Source organism: Leuciscus leuciscus (genome assembly GCF_965113295.1).
Source record: "Leuciscus leuciscus genome assembly, chromosome: 6".
NCBI classification, from domain to species: domain Eukaryota; kingdom Metazoa; phylum Chordata; class Actinopteri; order Cypriniformes; family Leuciscidae; genus Leuciscus; species Leuciscus leuciscus.
In genome coordinates this window covers 43,368,699-43,390,311 of record NC_138730.1, presented here as the reverse complement: position 1 = coordinate 43,390,311, position 21,613 = coordinate 43,368,699, and the positions used below count along the sequence as shown (strand labels likewise).

General features: G+C 36.7%; 1 protein-coding gene across 2 annotated transcripts; it reads left to right on the top strand.

Annotated features, from left to right (window-relative positions):
• Nucleotides 1-588: 588 nt before the first annotated feature.
• ralbp1 (ralA binding protein 1) lies at nt 589-21,311 on the top strand. 2 transcript variants are annotated; one of them, XM_082173031.1, is made up of 10 exons: nt 589-672; nt 4,148-4,482; nt 7,434-7,874; nt 9,567-9,916; nt 10,989-11,150; nt 12,931-13,062; nt 15,209-15,319; nt 15,686-15,807; nt 15,981-16,101; nt 18,430-21,311. In XM_082173031.1, exons 2-10 carry the CDS (start codon nt 4,236-4,238, stop codon nt 18,739-18,741), a joined length of 1,998 nt encoding a protein of 665 aa, XP_082029157.1. In that variant the 5' UTR covers nt 589-672; nt 4,148-4,235; the 3' UTR covers nt 18,742-21,311. The 2 variants fall into 2 exon arrangements, with proteins under 2 accessions (XP_082029157.1, XP_082029158.1); XM_082173032.1 differs by lacking the exons at nt 589-672; nt 4,148-4,482 and adding an exon at nt 6,878-7,174.
• The last annotated feature ends 302 nt before the right edge of the window (nt 21,312-21,613 follow it).

Here is a 21,613-nt window from a genome sequence, read left to right as displayed (position 1 = left end):
TAAATAACACTGGTCCCAGTTTTACCAGTAACCACTGACTCATACAGTTAAACATGTTCTACTGCAGTTTTATGATGGATGCTGTAAAATATGTCCAAACTGTTATCTGGCATCTCAGATAATGTTTCTCACAACAATAAACAAAACGATAATGCCTGAATCATGAATGTGATTTCATGGCAGTCCCTACAATGATCTAACCAGAGGAAGGGCCGTTTTTTCTGTTTTCTTCCCACATCATAAACATAAGTGAACTCACCTATCATTCATTGAGCTGTAACACTGCACTGTTGGTCTGTTGCTCGACAGCTTCATCTGCTGGACTATTGGCGCATAGAAAACACTGAAAATAATATGGAGAAACAGTATATGTGGAACAAAATCGTTACATCTTCTTTTTTGTGTGTGTGTGTGTGTGTGTGTGTGTGTGTGTGTGTGTGTGTGTGTGTGTGTGTGTGTGTGTAATATAAATGAGAAATAATGTCCTCAAATCGATCCAAACATTAGATTAAAACTAAAAGGTTAAAACTATGTTAATAGCAGATGGCAAGTTTAGAGAGAACTCAAACTCGATCTCCCATAATTCAAGACGGCTGCATCTGCGCATGCGCGCGTGTCAGATGGGACGTAAACAAGCTACAGGAAGTGCAGCTGTTACATTGATCATAGCAGGTTTGTGCACGGATTATTTTTCATAATATATTTATAATTATTCTCTCATATTTTATCAGCATCATGGCTTATTTTCTTGTTTATACAGCGTATTAGTTATTTAATAATTTTAAATGTCGACTTAACGTTAGTCCATAAAATCCGAGGTTCGTTAGCAGACATGCTAAGCTATGAATCTCCCTTTATGTACTTTTGAATATTTAGTTATAATCGTTGTTGTTTTTATACGTTTTCTCGGGGGAAATGTAGCTTTTAAGTGCGTTTCATTCATTGTTTTTTAAAATAATCTGTCGTATGGTGTGGCTTGTGTTCAATTCAACGAAACAGCTGCTGTCAGGAAAGATTTATTCTGTTCTTTAGTGGAGAAAATCTTTTCTTCATAATCTGTCGAAATGCCTTTAAATCACGATGGTTGTGTGAGTTAAAGCTGTGTACCTCTGTTTTGAATGTAAGGTGATTTCTTATGGTGCTTTATTATTTTTTTGTGATTGATTTATTAGGGGCAGGGCCCGCAGATAAAATAAACTCGCTCGCTCGCTCTCTCTCTCTCTCTCTCTCTCTCTCTCACACACACTCACACACATAATCATTTTACATGCACCTTTTAATTATCTTAATTTTGTACTCAGTTGTCACACAGCAGAATTGTTTAAATGAACAAAAAAATGACCATATACAGATAAAAAAAAAAACATCTGTCTGCTACCAACATATGAAAATTATTAATATAAATGTATGTTATCATGATTTAGAGACTTTTGTGATTGATCTGAACTCTCTTAAAGTCAACTAACTCTAAAGTGACCCTATTATCTATCTAAATACACATTTGAGGTATAATTGAGATTATTCATTTGAGATCATTCATAAATGCATGTTTTTTCTAAAGAAAAAGAAAAAAACGTTGGTCCTCGTAATTATTTTTATAGTGATATGTAATAACTTGCTCTGCTTCTGATATGATTGTACTTTTTCAACTGGCATTCTTATTTTTCCACGCCCTTTTTTGGTTTTAATGAGATCTAATCTTGCAGGGAATGTTTGAGCTTTTGTTGGTATTTATGGATACAAACGGGCTGTTTTGGATGTGGGCCTCACAAAATATGGTTGTACAGTTAATTAATTTTACTTAATCAAATAATATAACCATTTATAGATGACAAAGATTGTTGCTCAAAGTGCTACTAGTTGGTACTATATTTTTAGTGTTCACTATGAGACTGAGAGAGTTTATTTAAAGGGATAGTTCACCCAAAAATTATAAATCTGTCATAATTTACTCGCCTCATGTTGTTCCAAACCTGTATGAGTTTCATCAAACAGTTGACGGTAGCCATGGGTTTTTGGTGTTGTTTGGGTCTTTAATCATAATTGCAATAATTCAATAAATCATCAAGGAATTTATTGATATTGTTGGATATGAAGAAGGTGGCTTTTGTGGTTTGAAGTTTGTACTTCTCGACCAATAAACCCCTTTTTATATTTTAGTGACAGAATTCACTGGTCCTTTTATATAGCAATAAAGATGCAAAAAGCATTATGGTCACTAGAGGGCAGTGTTTTCAGTGTTAAAAAGTCACATTAGCAGATCTGGACATTCACACATACACATAAAAATTTGAATATCGTGCAAAAGTTCATTTATATCAGTAATTCAACTTAAAAGGAGAAACTAATATATTATATAGACTCAATACATGCAAAGTGAGATATTTCAAGCCTTTATTTGTTATAAATTTTATGATTATGGCTTATAGCTTATGAAAACCCCAAATTCAAAATCTCAGAAATGTTGAAAATGTTCATAAGCTGTAAGCCATAATCAGCTAAATTATAATAAATAAAGGCTTGAAATATCTCACTTTGCATGTAATGAGTCTATATATTAGTTTCACCCTTTAAAGGTACAATATGTAAGAATTTTGCATTAAAATATCCCAAAATCTCAAGGCCAGTGTTATATATTTTGTTAAGTTGATTACTTACAATATCCCAAATGTTTCCAACTATTTTTAAATCGTGAGAAAATTGCGATTTTAACCAAGGAAACGGGGCGTTAGAGCAGGGGTGAGCTGGGAGTCGCCAGTCAATTGCGTCATATCCGCGTCACCCTCGGTTTCCGCTCGTACTGCGTGGAGTCCTGGACAAATGCGGAAGTTGTAGTTGTAGCGTCTATCAAGCTACAAACTTTAGCTTGTTTCTTGCAGTCGTTATGGGACACAATTATTCTTTACCGATTGCTGCTGGTTCTGTCGACAAAGCATGCTTAATTTTATATTTTCCAAATGTAGCGTTCGGTAATAGTTATGTTTATGTAAGGAAAGTATTATTGCTTTAGATTTGTGTTTAGTTTATTGACATTGTTTATCACGTCTGGTGTTTATGGCCATGTAAATAAACATAGCATGTGTTATACATAAAGATTAATCAGTATTTTGCCAAATGATGTGGGCATGTTCGAATGTACTTTTACAACAATTGTTTAGAACACGTAAAACTGCGCAGCGTTATCACAACAATGAATTCAACAAATACAGTAACATCTATGATAACCAATTTAGTATTAAACCTTACTTTTCTTGCGGTTAATTCATTTTAATGAAATAAAAGTGTGATGAGGTTTAAGAGTCAGGAAGGAAGAAGACAGGGGTCGGCGCGTGACTGGGACTCGTACTTTATTAAAATAAAGCAAAACAAACAAAAGCCGCGCACAACGCGCATTCACTGTGGCGACCGCGACGGCACAAAACAGTTCAAAAATGAGAGCTCGGATCCACCGGTTCTCTTTCTCTGCGTCCAATTTTCTCTCCAGTCTCTCTCTCTCGTTCCAGCGCGGCTTATAAGCGGTCTCTCCACGCCAATAATACTTTGCACTTGACCTACTTGCTCGTCTCTTCTCTCTCCCGTCACAGACCGCGCTGAACCACGCCCCCCTCGCCACAAAAAGCATGTCATTAAACGCAACATTTATAAAAATAGAACTTAGCCTCATCCATGAACATGATTTTTCGATTCCCGTCTGACTGATTTACATCCACGGTGGAGTTTAAAACGACAGTTCCCATCATTCCACGCTCCTTCACATCGTCATCAAGCTACGCCGTTGTTGTTGTTTGGAATGTAGCGCCCTCTAGCGGCAAAAAAATTCTTGCATATTGTACCTTTAAGTTGAATTACTGAAATAAATTAACTTTTGCACGATATTAAAAAATTTGGAGTTTGACCTGTAAAGTCACAGTTTACAGAATGGGTTTTGAGAGACATCCTCATCATTTATTTGAAGGTTATCTGTTCATCTGATTTAAGAAACTGCTGCCATGAGGGGTTCATGTGCTCAAAATGTGTTTCAACAAACACAGTGTCGATTTTTTTGCGCAGTTCTTACATGTCAGATTCACCATTGCGCATCAGAAAGAGTGTCAATAAAAATAGTATATAAAGTATGATAATCTGAAACTTTTTTCCCCTTGTTCAGGTGACATGGAGAGGTGATGCGTCATCAGAGCGAACAGCCAATCCCAGGGCATCGTGCTGCGAGGAGCCAATAGCAGGGCAGCGCAGAGATGACCGAGTGTTTCCTGCCACCCAGTAGCAGTCCTGTGGAGCAGAGGAGGGCGGAGCATCCCGGGGGTGTGGCTCGCACCCCGAGCTCTGAAGAGATCAGCCCTACGAAGTTCCCAGGTCTGTACCGGACGGGCGACCCCTCTCCCCCTCACGACGGACACCACCATGAGCCGCCCGACGTGGTGTCCGATGACGAGAAGGAGCACAACAAGAAGAAGAACAAGTTTAAGAAGAAGGAGAAACGCAGTAAGATAAACACACACACACACACTCCATATTTACACTCAACAATGCCGTATACTGACGCACACATGTAAATAAATACTTGAATGTTATTGCATAAAAAGAAAGGGAATAGAGAAAGCACAGGCACACTTTTCATGCAAAACATTTAACAAAAAGTTGTTTGTTTGATTTGAATCTTGCAGCATTTGAGCTGCACTTGATTTTTGTATTTTATTATTTAGTGCAATCATAGTCAGACATTTTAAGTATCTGAGTGCCTTTTGGAGCCACTGTAGATCTTTTGCTCATTAGATTGTGTCACGATAATTTCTTGTCTTTCATTTATGATTTTGAATTTCAGTAGCAAACATGCTTTTTAGAGACTTCTGTTAGATACTGATTTCTGTGAATCAGTTCAAACTGTCGTTTCAGTAAGTCAAATCAATATTACGATTCAGTTATTCATTTGCGTCATCACAATTAACACATTTTACTGTTAATGTTAATTAGCACAAATCACACTCTGTGTGCTAATTTTCTAAACTACAGTATATATGTGCATATTAAATATTAATTTAAATGGAAATGCAGAAATAGATTTGGTTCAATTGGTTGTGGAAAACGTGCCTGGATTATTTTAGCAATACATTTTTGGTTGAAATTATGGTTCCTCTATTTGACTTGCACTATGGTTCAAAAGTAAGAATTTTTTTTATTTATTTTTTTACTTTTATTCAGAAAGGATGCATTAAATTGATTAAAAAAAATCAGAAAAGACAGTTATAATGTTTTCTATTTTAAATAAACAAATTTATCAAAGAAAAATCCTTAAAAAAAAAGGAATTAAATCACAATTTCCACAAAAATATTAAGCAGCACAACTGCTTTTTTTTATTAATAATAATAATAATCATAAATTTTTCTTGAGCAGCAAATATACATATTAGAATGATTTCTGAAGGATCATGTGACACAAAAAATTCAGTTTGATTAAGTTGATTAAACTATATTAAAATAGAAAGCACATTTTAAATTGTAATAATATTTCACGAAATTATTGTTTTTACAGAAATTTGTATCAAATAATTGCTGCCTTAAGGCCCTTTCACACTGGACGCGATTTTGACGCACGAATCATTCGCGCGATGGTTTTATTTTTCGATCAGCTGTGTGTGTAATGAGTGCTTCCACACCGAACGCGAATGCGCAGCGGCGAAAAAACGACTTTTATTTTATTCGCTTCGATGTCGATTTTTTTTTACTTTTGCGGCGACAGAATAGGCTTCAGCCAATCACAGACTACAAGGACAACGATTTGAAAAACAATGTGTGGCGTAGCATTGCCAACCAACTCGGTTATCTTGACTGTGAGTTTGTTGTGTGATAGTTTTAGTCATATAGTCCTGTGCTGTGTAGGCTAGCAGGCTAAACTACATTTGGGATACAAAGCTAACACTATTATCGTCAAAGATAGAGACAGAGACCGTGTTTACTTTGAACACGTAACAAAATGTAGTGAGACTATTTAGAGCTGCTTTTAGTATACTATACACTCTTTGTGTGATATCTACAGTTTCTAGTCGAATGATTTTTAACTTACTTACTTCGTGTGTTACATGTAATGTGTAGTTACATTACAAAACGCACTGTGTTTAGTTGAAGACGCAAAAAAAAAAAACTGCACATAAGCATACTCCCCTTCAGACTCTCTGTTCTGTAAGATTGGGTGCACCCAAGACCTTCTTTTCTGTCTTTTAAATAAAATGAAAAGCTCGTCTTCACTGGATGCTATGACTATGACTGGATGATGATGATGATGATGATGAAGTGTCCATGTTTTCTCAGCTGTCGGCGCGATTCGCGCGAAAGTTTGGGAATGTTGAAGCTCTCTGAACGTCACAGACGTCGCAAATTCGCGTCGCGGCTGATGTGAATGGTTTTGATGCGAACTATTCGCACACGAACTATTCGCTTTTTCGTTTCGCTTTTTCGTTACGCATCCGGTGTGAAAGGGCCTTTAGTGAGCAAAAGAGGCTTCTTTCAAAAACATAAAAAAATCTTACCAACCCCAAACTTTTGACTGTTACTGTATGTATCAAATGTCATCAAAAGCTTGGAAAATATTTATATATATATATGAAGAGTTCAGATGCAAAAGCCTCTAAATGCCATCTGAAATTTTCTTCTAGAATGATCATTTTTGTCAAGCTCGTATATTTAAGTTCAGTAATTTCACTTAAATGGCAATGGAAATGACCTATTAATTGTCATTTAAGTGAAATTACTGAACTTAAGTATACGAGCTTGACAAAAATGATCATTCTAGAAGAAAATTTCAGATGGCATTTAGAGGCTTTTGCATCTGAACTCTTCATATATAGAGAGAGAGAGAGAGATCTAGTTCATAGTATGGACTTTTGCCCTCGATATGCAAATGTTCCAGTTTCTGTGCCTCTTCAGAGTGAATTCTTTATTTTCCTGCCACTATATTTAGCTGCCTTACAGCAGCCTATTGCACACAAGCAGGAAGTGATGGAGCTTTGAGGACACACCCTGTAGGTGTGTTACAGTGGCTGAGGAGGGGCGTCACGAGCACTGGCTGATGGGCTGTTAGTGAGCAGCCGAATGCTGTTCTGCTCGGGGTGAGGTCGGTGTCAGGACGAGGAAATGGATCACTAAAAAAAGAACTGGCACAGGGGGATATTGCTAAATTGTAAGCTGACCTCTTTAAAAGAGTTTTCTGTGCCTTTCTCTCAGTCTCATTTCGTTCTGCTCATTTCAGTCTCGCCTAACCTTGGAGAGGCACAGACGGTGGGACAGTAAATTTTGCACAGCAGTTAATAGGACGTTTTTTTTTTTGTTCAGCATCATGTCTTGGAAGAAAGATGTGACCTCTTCTCTCTCTTCTCTTCTCATTTAGTCTCTTTATCTCTTCTTCTTCTTCTTTTTTTTTTATCTCCTCTCCCTTGTAGCTGAGGGATACGCCGCTTTCCAGGAGGACAGCTCTGCCGATGAGGCCGAGAGCCCGTCTAAGATGAAGCGCTCCAAGGGCATCCACGTCTTCAAGAAGCCCAGTTTCTCCAAGAAGAAAGAAAAGGATTACAAAGTGAAGGAGAAGGGCCCTAAAGAGGAGAAGGCCAAGGACAAGAAGTCCAAAGACCTGACAGCAGCGGACGTGGTGAAACAGTGGAAAGAGAAGAAAAAGAAGAAAAAGCCAAGCACAGAGCCCGAACCCGTGATCACAGAGACGGCGACGGCGACGACGTTGCGGCCGATCTTCGGAGCGCCGTTAGTGGAGGCGGTGAGGAGAACGGCGCTGTACGATGGTATACAGCTCCCGGCCGTCTTCAGAGAGTGTGTGGACTACATCGAGAGCTACGGCATGAAATGCGAAGGCATCTATCGTGTCTCTGGTATGACCCTCTTCTACTTCCTGTGGACTGAAATTTCATGTTTGTTCACAGTACAGGCCAAAAGTTTGGAAACATTACTATTTTTAATGTTTTTGAAAGAAGTTTCTTCTGCTCATCAAGCCTGGATTTATTTTATCAAAAATACAGAAAAAAAAAAATAATATTGTGATATATTATTACAATTTAAAATAATTGGTTTTCAATTTATTATACTTTAAATTATCATTTATTTCTGTGATGCAAAGCTGAATTTTCAGCATCATTACTCCAGTCTATCACATGATCCTTTAGAAATCATTCTAATATGATGATTCATTATCAAAGTTGGAAACAGTTCTGCTGCTTAATATTTTTTCATAACCTGTGATACTTTTTTAGGATACTTTGATGAATAAAAAGTTAAAAAAAGAAAAAAAAAGAAAATGTTTTAAAAATAGAAATCTTTTGTAACAACAATATACACGACTGGTCAGTAATTTGGAGTCAGTAATTTTTTTCTTTCTTTTTTTGAAATAAATCAATACTTTTATTCAGCAAGGATGTGTTAAATTGAAGAAAAAAAGTGATAGTAAAGAAGATTTATATTATTAGAAAATATTTTTTTTTATTTTGAATAACCAATTATTTTAAATTGTAATAATATATCACAATATTACATTTCTTTTTCTGTGTTTTTGATCAAATAAATGCAGGCTTGATGAGCAGAAGAAACTTCTTTCAAAAACATTAAAAATAGTAATGTTTCCAAACTTTTGGCTTGTACTGAATGTGTATTTAAAGGAATATTCTGGGTTGTTTTCAACTTTAAAGGGTTAGTTCACCCAAAAATTAAAATTATCCCATATTTTACTCGCCCTCAAGCCATCCTAGGTTTATGACTTTCATCTTTCAGCCAAAAACAATTGGAGTTATATTAAAAAATATCCAGGCTCTTCCAAGCTTTATAATGGGAGTGAATGGTACAATAGATTTTGAAGCCCAAAAAAAGTGCCATCATCATAAAAGTAATCATAATCGTAATCACCATCATACGTCGGGTCAGAGGTCACTCTTGCGCCGGAACTAGACTCGCGTACGGCCGTTACTGGAAGCCAGTGATTATAGTTTGTGAAGTTATAAATATGGATATAAACGCATCGCTTTACTTCAGAAGGCCTTTATTAACCCTCTGGAGCCGTATGGATTACTTTTATGTTTGATGGAGGTGCTTTTGGGCTTCAAAATTTTTGGTACCATTCACTCAAATTATAAAGCTGGGAAGATCCAGGATTTTTTTTTTTATTATAACTCTGATTGTGTTTGGCTGAAAGATGAAAGTCATATACACCTAGGATGGCTTGAGGGTGAGTAAAATATGGGATCATTTTCATTTTTGGATGAACTAACCCTTGAAGTCAGTTATTGCAGACAATAATTGTAACTTGTACATCTCATAAGTGGGCTTGGATCTCTTTTTGGTCCTCTTGTGATAAAAGAGTATTAGTCCACTTTTCATTTATGATGTTTAATGCAAAGCTAGACTGCTGAAACAAAGCGAATGTTTGAAAACTAATATCTGAAATGTGTTACGAATATCTGAATGGACAGTGAATACATGCAGCTTTTCTCTTATCCGCTCTTTTCAAAGACATAAAAAGTCCAAATCAAATGCGTCTTGCAGCTTTTGTGTTCACTCTGGTGTTGTTTGTATAGGTATGAAGTCTAAGGTGGACGAGCTGAAAGCGGCGTACGACCGTGAGGAGTGTCCGTGTCTGGAGGAGTATGATCCGCACACAGTGGCCAGCCTGTTGAAGCAGTACCTGCGAGAGCTGCCCGATAACCTGCTGGGTAAAGAGCTGGTCCTGCGCTTCGAGGAGGCCTGCGGGAGGCCCAGCGAGGCAGAGAAACTGCAGGAGTTTCAGAGGCTCCTGGGGGAAGTGCCCTCGGGGAGCAGACTCCTCCTGGCCTGGCTCATCACTCACATGGACCACGTCATCGCCCGCGAAATCGACACCAAGATGAACATCCAGAACATCTCTATTGTGCTCAATCCCACTGTACAGGTGAGCTTAGAATACACAGGTGATGTTTTGATCATCAGTTCTAGATGTGATATGGATCATACTATGGATCGGTTGTAGTGGCATGTCCATCTGACAATATATCAAAAAATATATTATAATATATTCAAATATACAGTGTATATGTATGTAAATATACTATATATATACAGTATACACCATTTTATTTGAGTTTTTAATGAGTTTTCCAAATATTAGCAAGACTCATTTTTATTGTTATTATTTTTTCTTCCTCATAAATTTGTTTCTCATATCACTCTACACATTCCTTTTTTATCACATTAAAACAAATTAGCTTTAGCTGAGTAAATATCATGAACAGTTTTGGACCTTTTTCCATTTGCAATATTTTGTAAATATTCAATACATTATATACAATTTATGATAAATTATGCATTCACACGTGTATGTGTATATATATATATATATATATATATATTTAAAAAGTTACAAATATTTCACTAAATGATATATAATGTGTTAAACATTTACAAAATATTGGATGTAGGCCTATGGATGAACATTTATCCTAATTTGATTTGATTGATTAGCAAGACTTATTATTATTATTATTTTAAATTCAACATTTCAACTTTCTTTCCTCTCAGATTAAATATCATAAATAATACAGATTCTTTTTCCATATGTAATATTTAGTAAATGTTCAATACATTATGTACAGGTGTGGCAAAAAGCTACTTTTGTACCCCTGAATGGATGTATACTGTGCAGTAAAGATTCTCTGATGGGAAGTCTAGTATAATAAAATCATGATATACTCCCACTGTTCCAGTAGAGAGTTTTTGATGTGTTTCTGCTCTCAAACTGAAGGTTGTCCTACTTTACAGTCCCACAGGACACATGTAGGATGGAGGTGCCCTCATACTGCTAATGAGGTCTTTGTTTGGGGTCAGTTTTATTTGAGAAGCGACTGCAAATTATGTGGAGAAGAGAGGGGTGGAATATTATTGGGCAATAACACCATAAATGTAACTCCTATAAGGTTTACCGTGACTGCATATTCCTGTATGACACAACATTCTCTGGTTTCTAGATCGGGAACCGCGTGCTGTACGTGTTTTTCACGCACGTCCGTGAGCTGTTCGGTGATGTGCCTCTGAAGCCGGTCGTCCATCCACTGCGCTGGTCCAATATGGCCACCATGCCGACCCTACCTGAGACCCAGAAGAGCATTAAAGAGGAGATCCGCAGACAGGTGATTCACTCGACTGAAACACACAGGACGTTATATTTGTGACTGATTTAGATCAAAAGTCTTTCATCATTTACTCATCCTCAAGTTGTTCCAATCCAAACCATATGCTAAACACAGAAGATGATATTTTGAAGAATGTGGGTAACCAAGTAGTTGACGGTAGCCATTGACTTCCATAGTATTTCCTTTTTTCCCATTCTGTGGAAGTCAGTGGATACCATCAACTGTTTGGTTACTTTGCTCTGTACAATGTAGTTTAAAAATGCCTTCAAGCGTGTGAAGGAAGGAAAGAAAGAAAGAAAGAAAGAAAGAAAGAAAGAAAGAAAGAAAGAAAGAAAGAAGGAAGGAAAGAAGGAAAGAAAGAAAGAAAGAAAGAAAGAAAGAAAGAAGGAAAGAAAGAAGGAAAGAAAGAAAGAAGGAAAGAAAGAAGGAAAGAAAGAAAGAAGGAAGGAAGGAAGGAAGGAAGGAAGGAAGGAAAAAAGAAAGAAAGAAGGAAAGAAAGAAGGAAAAAGGAAAGGAAAGGAAAGAAAGAAGGAAGGAAGGAAAGAAAGAAAGAAAGAAAGAAAGAAAGAAAGAAAGAAAGAAAGAAAGAAAGAAAGAAAGAAAGAAAGAAAAAGAAAGAAAGAAATTGTTTTGCATGAAAGAAAATAAATTGTTTTGCATGAAGGAAAAATAATACACCTTTTCAGTAAATGCAATTTGCACTTTCATTCCAAATCTCATCTCATTAATGCTAAAAAAGAGAAGGAAACACATCTGTATTAAATAAAAACACAGTAGTATTTGTTGTAGTGCTTTTAATATAAGCACAAAGACATTTAGTACTAAAAGCAATGTACTTCATTTCATTTAAAAAATAGATTCACATTGTATCTTCTACCTGGAAGAGGAACCTGTGTCATGGAAGAAGTTTTGTTTTATGCTTTACATAATAGTTTGAATGTGTCAAAGGCGAATGTGTCCTTTGGGAAACAGGGAAATGCATGTGATATTCAAAACAGGAGATGAATGAGTGTGGAGAGACTGGAAACAAAAACAGTTGGAACGGCGTAAACAGCCCTGATGTGACGCTTCAGTGTGTCGCTCAGAGGTTGCTCTGTCATACCTCTGGAAACCTAATGTTTTAAGTTAGGTTTGTTAAAGGTATCAACTTTGTCAAATTCTGTAGGAGAAATAAGAATAGACACAAATGAGTTGATCGTTTTCATACAGTCAGAGATATAAAATGTGCATAACAGTTCGGAGAATTTGATGAGAAATGTTCATATTGAGCTCTCTTAACTTTTGATTGCAGATTGCCGAACACAATTTAAAACATTGTTGAGATCTCTTCTGAAACTCTAGTAGAGAGATCGCTGATGTGTTTTTCTCAGGAGGAAAGAGAAACAGGAAACAGAGCATGAGAAAAATGTGCTGTAGGACAACTGAGATTTTAAAGAGATTAATTTGTAGTGATCACCTACAGCAGAAACAGTGGCGTTTAATTGGCTCCTCTCCGGACGGCACGTATTAAATGTTTACTTAACCTGTTAGTGATGTCTTATTCAATGTGTGTTTGAATAAATCTGTTTTTATTACAGCCACTGTTTAAAATCCAGATTGGAGTAGAAACGTAATTCTAGTCTTGTGTGCAATTTATATGTTCGTGATTTATTGATTATAAAATAAATTGTGTTTTGGGTTTCAGCTACATGAAAACTTTCATTTCGGTTTCAGTAAATGTCAGTGCATCACTAGTGATTTTGTGTTTGTTCTTACGGGTCTTCACATCTTTCTGCAGGAGTTCCTCTTGAACCGTCTGCACAGAGATCTGCAGGCCGGTGTGAAGGATCTGTCCAAGGAGGAGAGACTCTGGGAGGTGCAGCGGATCGTCACCGCGCTGAAGCGCAAACTCCGCGAGGCCAAGAGACAGGCAAGAGCTCGACACTCTGACCCCTGCACATCAGAACACATAGGGGCTGTTTACACCTGGCCACTTCATGCGTTTAGCATAGCTATCCGATCGTGAAAAGACCAGGTGTAAATGCCCTCCGAAACGCATTCGACACGGATTTGAATCCGATCGCTCAAACCACTTCAGGAGGAGGTCTGGGCCGCATTCCCGACGAAACTAGACAAGTGTAAATGCATCTGGTTATTGAAACCACATATGTGACCCTGGATCACAAAACCAGTCACATGTCGCATGAGTATATTTGTGGCAATAGCCAACAAGACATTGTATGGGTCAAACATGTCGATTTTTCTTTCATGCCAAAAATCATTAGGATATTAAGTAAAGATCATGTTCCATGAAGATATTTAGTAAATTTCCTACCGTAAATATATAAAACATTTATTTTTGTGAGTGAATGCAGCACAATCCCGAACATAAATGCACAACTTTAAAGGAGATTTTCTCAATGTTTCGATTTTTTTTTTTTTACCCTCAGATTCAAAACAGATATCAAATAGTCAAAATATTGTCCTATCATAACAGACCATACATCAATGGAAAGCTTATTTATTCAGCTTTCATGTGATATATAAATCTCAATTTCAAAAAATTTACCCATGTGACTGGTTTTGTGGTCCAGGGTCACATATGTAAATTTTACTTCCCAAAAATGCTAAAAAATAAACGCGTGAGAGCATGTTATAGGCTATGTCATGTTATAGCCAGATATGACGACGCTACTGCAAAACGCATCACCTCAGATGAGCAGCTTAGCATCTATTCATCAAGCCAACGTGCAAACTATCGCAAATCAAAGTGAAAGTAAGTCGCAGACGCTTAACACACAATCATCTTCATTAAAAGTAAAGAACCGAAATGATCTTACCAGGGCTGTTGCCGCTCTCTCTTATTGCGGTCTTTGATTTTGACATTTTTAGCTGATGATCAATAAAATGCAGCTCATACCTGTTGCTTACGATGACGTGCACTCCATTAAATCTGCATATAACGCGAGAATTGACGATCGGATTTATATCCGTTTTGCAAAAACACATTTATGTGACCAGGTGTAAATGGAATAGTTTTGATAAATCAGATAGAAATCCGATCTGAGAAAACGCATGAAGTGGCCAGGTGTAAACAGCCCCATACAATCTCACAATGGGTTTGTCTGAGCAAGAGAAGCATCAAATAAAACTGATGAGTTTTTAAAACTAGATTTGCATCCTTACAAAAAAATTAATTTTTGATGTTTTAGATAAAATGAGAGTTTGAGAAGTTATAAACCCAAATAGAGATAGCAAGAGAGAGAATGGGTAGATCTTAAGGAAATATACAATATGGAAGATCTGACTTTTATTTTGACCTTTAAATTGGGTGTATTTATAATTTATTGGGAGTCCTGTAATGTAAACAATGTAATAGCCCTTGTTCTGTTTTTTATTTCTTTAATACGTTAAGTTGAAAAATCAGTAATAGAAATAATGTTTAAAAGAAAAGGAAAGAGAGAGATTGAGAGTAATGCACTATACTAACCCTAACCCATTCAAAAGTTTGGGATCAGTAGAGGTTTTTATTTTTTAAAGAAATTAAATGAATACTTTTATTTAGCAAAGATGCATTAAATTGATCAAAAGTGACACTAAAGGCATTTATAATGTTACCAAAGGTTTCTATTTCAATTAAATGCTCTTCTTTTGAACTTTCTATTCATCAAAGATCAGGGTTTCCACAAAAATATGAAGCAGCACAACTGTTTGCAACATTGATAATAATCAGAAATGTTTCTTGAGCAGCAAATCAGCATATTAGAATGATTTCTGAAGGATCATGTGACACTGAAGACTGGAGTAATGATGCTTAAAAATTCATGTTTTTTGTGTGAGTCTTGGAGAGCATAGCAGACTTTCAAAAACATTAACAAACTTTTGAATGTTAGTGTATGAATAGATCACAACTAACTCACAACAAACTTTATTGTCATTCCATTTCTTTAAGAAACTGGCCACTAAAAATAAATATTTGCAACTATAAACTTTAATTTACACCACATAATTTATCATGCCGCACTTCCAGAAACGTCCTGATGTGTCATTTCTTCTCTGTCCTTCTGGATCTGCAGGAGTGCGAGACTAAAATCGCACAGGAAATCGCCAGCCTGTCTAAAGAGGACGTATCAAAGGAGGAGATGTCTGAGAACGAGGAGGAAGTCATTAATCTTCTCCTGGCTCAGGTGAGACCACCTGTTCAGACGCTAATGCTACTTTCACTGCGTTTTAGATGCTGGTTCGACATTCAAACAGCTCTCTGACAGATAAACAAATCAGCTGGTCAATGATAAGCAAATGGTTGCATTGTACTTTGCGTATTATACAGCCGTGTGTAACATATGAACCTACAGTAAGTCACAGAAAATGTACAGATGACTGCGTGCAAGCAGCATGTGACAAAAGGGCATTTTTTCAGTCCAAATACTACCCTACTGTTCTGCTACATACTCAAATAAAATGTACTTTACAAAGCGTTGTATGTGGATTGGTATGCAGCCAAAGATTGTGTCTGTGTGATGTTTGATTTGTTTCTCTGCCGCCCCCTGCAGGAGAATGAGATCCTTACAGAGCAAGAGGAACTGATATCTCTGGAGCAGGTTCTGCGGCGGCAAATCGCCACAGAGAAAGAAGAAATTGAACGATTGCGTGCTGAGATCGCAGATATACAAAGGTGAGAGTTCACCCACTGGGAAATCTGTTGCTGATTATTATGCTTGTTTGTATTCATTTGGTTTCTGTGGGAAGCGACGTTTTGGTTTTATAGTAATGGCATGTATATGAAACATGCAAGGGTCATCACTACTCTTTATCTTCCATTTTCTGCTTGAAATGACACGCACACAGCCGTCAGCAGGGCCGCAGTGAAACAGAGGAGTATTCATCAGATAGCGAGAGCGAGAGTGAAGATGAAGAGGAACTGCAGATGATTCTGGAAGACCTGCAGAAACAGAACGAAGAACTAGAGGTGAGAAGAAGGAACACAAGATTTGTAAATCTTTGACCATTTGCTGAGCTCCGTCCTCTTTAGTTACTGCTGCTAACTTTAAAGGGGACATATAATGCCCCTTTTTACAAGATGTCATGTAAGTCTCAGGTCTCCCCATAATGTGTCTGTGAAGTTTAAAGGGGTGGTTGATTATGATTTCACTTTTCTAACTTTAGTTAGTGTGTAATGTTGCTGTTTGAGCATGAACAACATCTGCAAAGTTATAATGCTCAAAGTTCAAAGCAAAGGGAGATATTTGCTTTTAAAGAAATCGTTTTTTAAGGACTACAACAAACGGCTGGTAGAGACTACATGACAGTGATATCACCAACCCTAGAATTTACATAAACCCCGCCCCCGGGAACACGATTTATAGATTATCATGAAAGAATATGCTAATCAATGACTAGAAGATAACTACACATAAGCTACATAAATTCATCAACTAACCATTCAGAAATGTCCTGTTGCTTCTACATGTTGTCACTTCTTCTTGAGTCTCTCCATCTTTCTGACTCCGGTTAGAAAATTAAAGGTTTAAAGTTTTTCAGTGTATGTCTGTGTGAGTGCAAGCTGTTGAAGCTCCGCCCCTGTGCCGGGAGCAGCAGTTCATTTGTATTTAAAGGGACAGACACAAAAACGATGCGTTTTTGCTCACGCTCAAAAAGTGACAACTTTAACATGCTATATAACAATATCTGTGGGGTATTTTGAGCTGAAACTTCACATACACACTCTGGGGACATCAAAGACTTATTTTAACAAAACTGGAGAATCTCACGCAGCCAAAATGTCAGAAATTGTCAGTAGCGGTGAAATGTCTCGTTATCTGAGTGACGAGTGACGTAATATCCTGAGTGTTGAGTGACGTAATATCCAAAGTGTATGCGTGGAAGAGACGTGAGACTGAAAGCACTGAAAAGCCCTCGCGCTGCTCATATACTGAGAGAGAGATAAGACAATAGAGCTGCACGATTCATCTTTAAAAGACTGTGATGTCGATTCAAACACCCACGCGATCTTTCAATTCGTCTGTCTATTAAACTTTGACAAAATCATATCGCAACATTCAAATCTGTGTTGGCGCTCACCCGGAGAGTGTAATCATGAAACCGCTTCACAAACAGTCTTTTCAACCTCATAGTATCATTATTTCTGTGATGCAATAGTTCAAATCATCATAGAAGTACTTGGATAAAAGTTTAAAGTTCAAATATGAACACTGATGTCTACGATAGTGATCAAAATCAGCTTTTGATAGAAACTTGGTGCTTAAAATAATGCATTTATCGATTACATTGTTTCGCCACTAAGTAGCGACAAGTGACTGTTAAAAAATGTATTTGTTATTGAATCATTTATTCAAGAGAATGTAGTATTGTATGATGCTTCTGAAATAAAAGTCATTGTCAATAAAAAAGTCAATAAAAAAAATTTGCAATATCGAATCGCAATACTTTAAAAAATCGCAATACATATCGTATCAGCACCCGAGTCTCGTGATAGTATCGAATCGGGAGATAGGTGTATCGTCCCGGCCCTATCGATTAGCATGTTCATCTTTCAGAATCAACTTTTGTGCAAATCCAGCATCGAACTGACCCTCGTTTGCGAAGCAGTCGGGTGTAAAATGATTTCCACAAACACATAAGACTTTACCTAGTTTCTTTGGCACATTTGCTTCATAAAAACCTTCATCCAATGTGTCCTCAGTGGCTCGAATGTCGGGAGTCTGTGGATACTCTTATGTTCATTAGTACATCTAAAAACAGAAGATTTTTAATGTTTATGTGGCGCTGACATTATATCAATAGGTGCTAAAGAGAGGATCTAATCATGGCAGACTGTATGTGGCTCACTCGGTGTGATCTATGCTAACAGGGCAGATTGTCACCAGTCAGGTGCGGGGTTTGCAAATACGCCTGGAAATAAGCTGTTCCAAATTTCCCCCAACTGTGACGTCAACACATCTGTGATCACAAAATCAATTGAATGAACGTATTACATTTTTTTATGGAATATTGCAATATTAAATTATTTATCCGTGCTCATCATTATTTTTCGTTCATGTGCCCTTGTAATCTTTAATCAAAAACATTAACTTCCCCTCTCCCTCACAATGACATCTCTTCTCTTCTGATGAGTGCATCAGCAACCTGTCACTCATATGAGATCGCAGCAATTAGCAAACAACAATGATCCAATCAATTCCAGTTGTTCTTGTTTCGCTTGTCACAATAGGGAAGAACGGACTGACTACTCATCGAGTTCTATGTATCAGTCTCATGTTTTTGATTTTCTCTCCAGAATAAAAACACTCATCTGAATCAGGCCATCCATGAGGAACAGGAGGCCATATTGGAACTGCGTGTTCAGCTCCGCCTCCTTCAGAGTCACAAGCTACAGCAGGAGCTCATAGCTCCGCCCTCTGCCGAACAGGCCCCGCCCTCCCAGCCCAGCCCAGAGGAACGATCTAAAGCGGATGAACCAATCAAACGTGTCGCAGCAGTCGCCATAGAATCCACTGCTGCTGCAGCTGCCGCCTCAACCAATGGAAAGCCTGGAAAAGATGCTATGAAGCCATCGCCCAGCAAAGACAAGAGGGAGGCCAACCTGTAAACCATCTGACCATCATGAAACACTTCAGCTGTTCTTGTGTTTGCTTATCACATGACTGTGACATCTTTGGTGAAGGGTCAACAAGGTGAAGTGAGATGTTCATTACACTGGGAGAAAACTGGACAGCGGATCACAGAGGGAAGATGTGATCGGACTCAATCTGTGAAACGTAGGTCAGTAGGTCAAAAGAGAGACGAGTGTTGGAAACATTTCTGATTGGTCATTATCTACAATAGACTGAAATTGGATTCTTTTGACACGTTTAAGTTTGTATGTGAAGTTGCAGCAGCACAATCAGATCTTTGTGAGTGCTCGGATTCATTAGATCTGCCATTTGACCCGTGCCTAAATGGACAGGGTAATTTTCTTCATTTATTTTTTTCCAAACAGTTAAGAGTATTAGGGGTTTTTGTTTAAAAAAGTGAATATTATCTGTCCAGCTCACGTTGCACCCCACGATCCCCCCAAAACATTTTTAAATTATATTTTGCATGAAGAAAATTAAGCTTTTTTTAGGACTATTAATATATGTATATATATATTTGCTTTATAAAATTATTAGCATGACAATTAAGCACACTTTCCCATAATTCTCATTACGTTAATGCAAATAAAACATCAATCGCATTACTGAAGTGTGAAGGCAACATTTTTTTATTATATTATTTACATTAGAAAGTATACATCACAGCATTATTTGTTGTACTGCCTTTATGCCGATTTAAATTTAAGAAATTATTAATTATAGTAATTTAGGGGCAAATTGTCATGAAAATAATGCTGTAATGCAAAATATATATATATATCTTAATGATCCTAACACTTTTCTTCATGCAAAAAATATTTTTCCGTTTCAATTTGGGTTTAAATGTAACCTCTGGACATCTTTTCTTATTATTCACCTCAGCATTTCAAGAAACTAAGCCATGAATTATTGAGCATAATAGGTTGTTATGATGTGTGACAGCTCCAAACCGCCGGCGACGAACATCCGTATCTTCTGTATTCATGTGACATTCAGTGCAAAAGCTGCAATCATCTTTATAGACACCTGGCTTAACATGCAGATTTACCTTATTGGTTATTAATAACAAATGCTTCACTTTATTTATGCAGCTTAGTTCAAATGAGAAAGTACACCGAGAAGTATCCTGGATGTCTATTACCAATGCGGGGAAGAAAAAAAAAAGTGCAGAAATCCTGGTGGGCTGCCAGTTCTCCAGTTGTAGGTCGAGGTCTAGAGCCTCGATCAGTGAAAATGAAGTCGTGTGTGTTCTGAAACCACTGTGCCATAGGTGACTGTGTGTGTGCTGCCGCACAGAAGAATTACTCTGAAGACATTGTAATGCAACCAGATTGTATTTTTACCTATTAAGATATTCAAAGGAATCGGTTTTGAACGTTTATTCTAAATCTCACTATTTAATAGTCAACATATATAGGCCTGTAACTGCACTAAAGTGTGCAGATGTGCACTTCTAGAACGTTGGTTGTGGAATTGGTAACATTTTTGTTCGTTTCCGTGCTTTCACGTTTATGTCACTCTGTTTTGTTTTTTTTTATGAAAATCAAATTTCATGAAGCACAAGAATATTTTTGATTTAATGATGAATTTCGAGGGGTAGTATGGGATGCTTTAATAAGTGTAGGTGATGCGGTGAATCTCACAAATAAATGTTTAACCGCAAAATCAAAAGAAAATTTTGCATAAATAAAATTAAGCTTTTTTTGACAGTAATGGTCATGAAAATGAAGTCACAATGGAAAAAAGTAGTAATGTCAAATCGGTTAATCGCATCTGACATAAATGGTTATTTATATTATGTGTTTATATATATTTTATATATATATATATATATATATATATATGTATATGTACACACATATATTATAACAAACTTTTATGTTAGATGCGATTAATTGTGATTGATCAATGAGACGGCACTAAAAAAAGGCTTTGTTTTCTTTCAGCAAAAGGTCTTATTTTTCTTTTGATTTGGGGTGAAATATGAACATTCAGTTTTTGTGAGATCAACCCAGTTTTGGCACAGTTGTTACAGATGTTCTGACACACTGATTGATGTTTTAGTGGAAACTTGCACTAGATTGTTACCAATTCTTTTCTTTTTAATACTGATATTCTGTCGATTTCACTTTATTATTATTTTTGTTTCGTTGAATGCTAACGTACTACTGGATGATTGTGTATTATTATTATTATTATTCTTTTTCAGATATAACCTATTTCCACCTTCATTTTTGCTTTGTTTGTTTGTATGTTTTCCCCTCTTTCTTTCTTTCTTGTCATGATGTCAAGTAAGTGAGATGCATTTCAATACTGTACAATTCTAATCAAAGCTATTGACAGACTGATTGTCAATTATATCAGATGTAAGAAAAGCTCTTTTTTCCTTAATGTCTCTCTGCTAGAATTTATCTCAAAGAGATACGTACCTGCTCATCTACTTTTGGAAATCATAGTTTTTCATATTATAGACAAAGCTTTTGTAGCTCATGATCATTGTGAACTGAAAGCTGCCATCTAAATAAAATTATAGGTTGGACAGTAACTTTAAGTTTGAAGGTTTTTCACTGGAATGCAGAATATCATGGATCGACCGGTTGCTCCTCCTGCTATTAAGGCCAAGATGATGATTTATGAACACAATTATGTTTAGAAAGAGGTATGTGGTCTAATTTAACACAAGAAGCTTAGAGATTAAGGTTGTCTCTGTCTAAACAGGTTTTAACTGTTTGATTTGCACAGACTATCAGTGTACTTTACCATGCAGAGAAAACTTCAATGATTAATTTACGACTACTTTAGAATGATAAAACTACATGCCAGTTAGTAATAATGGACCATTATTCA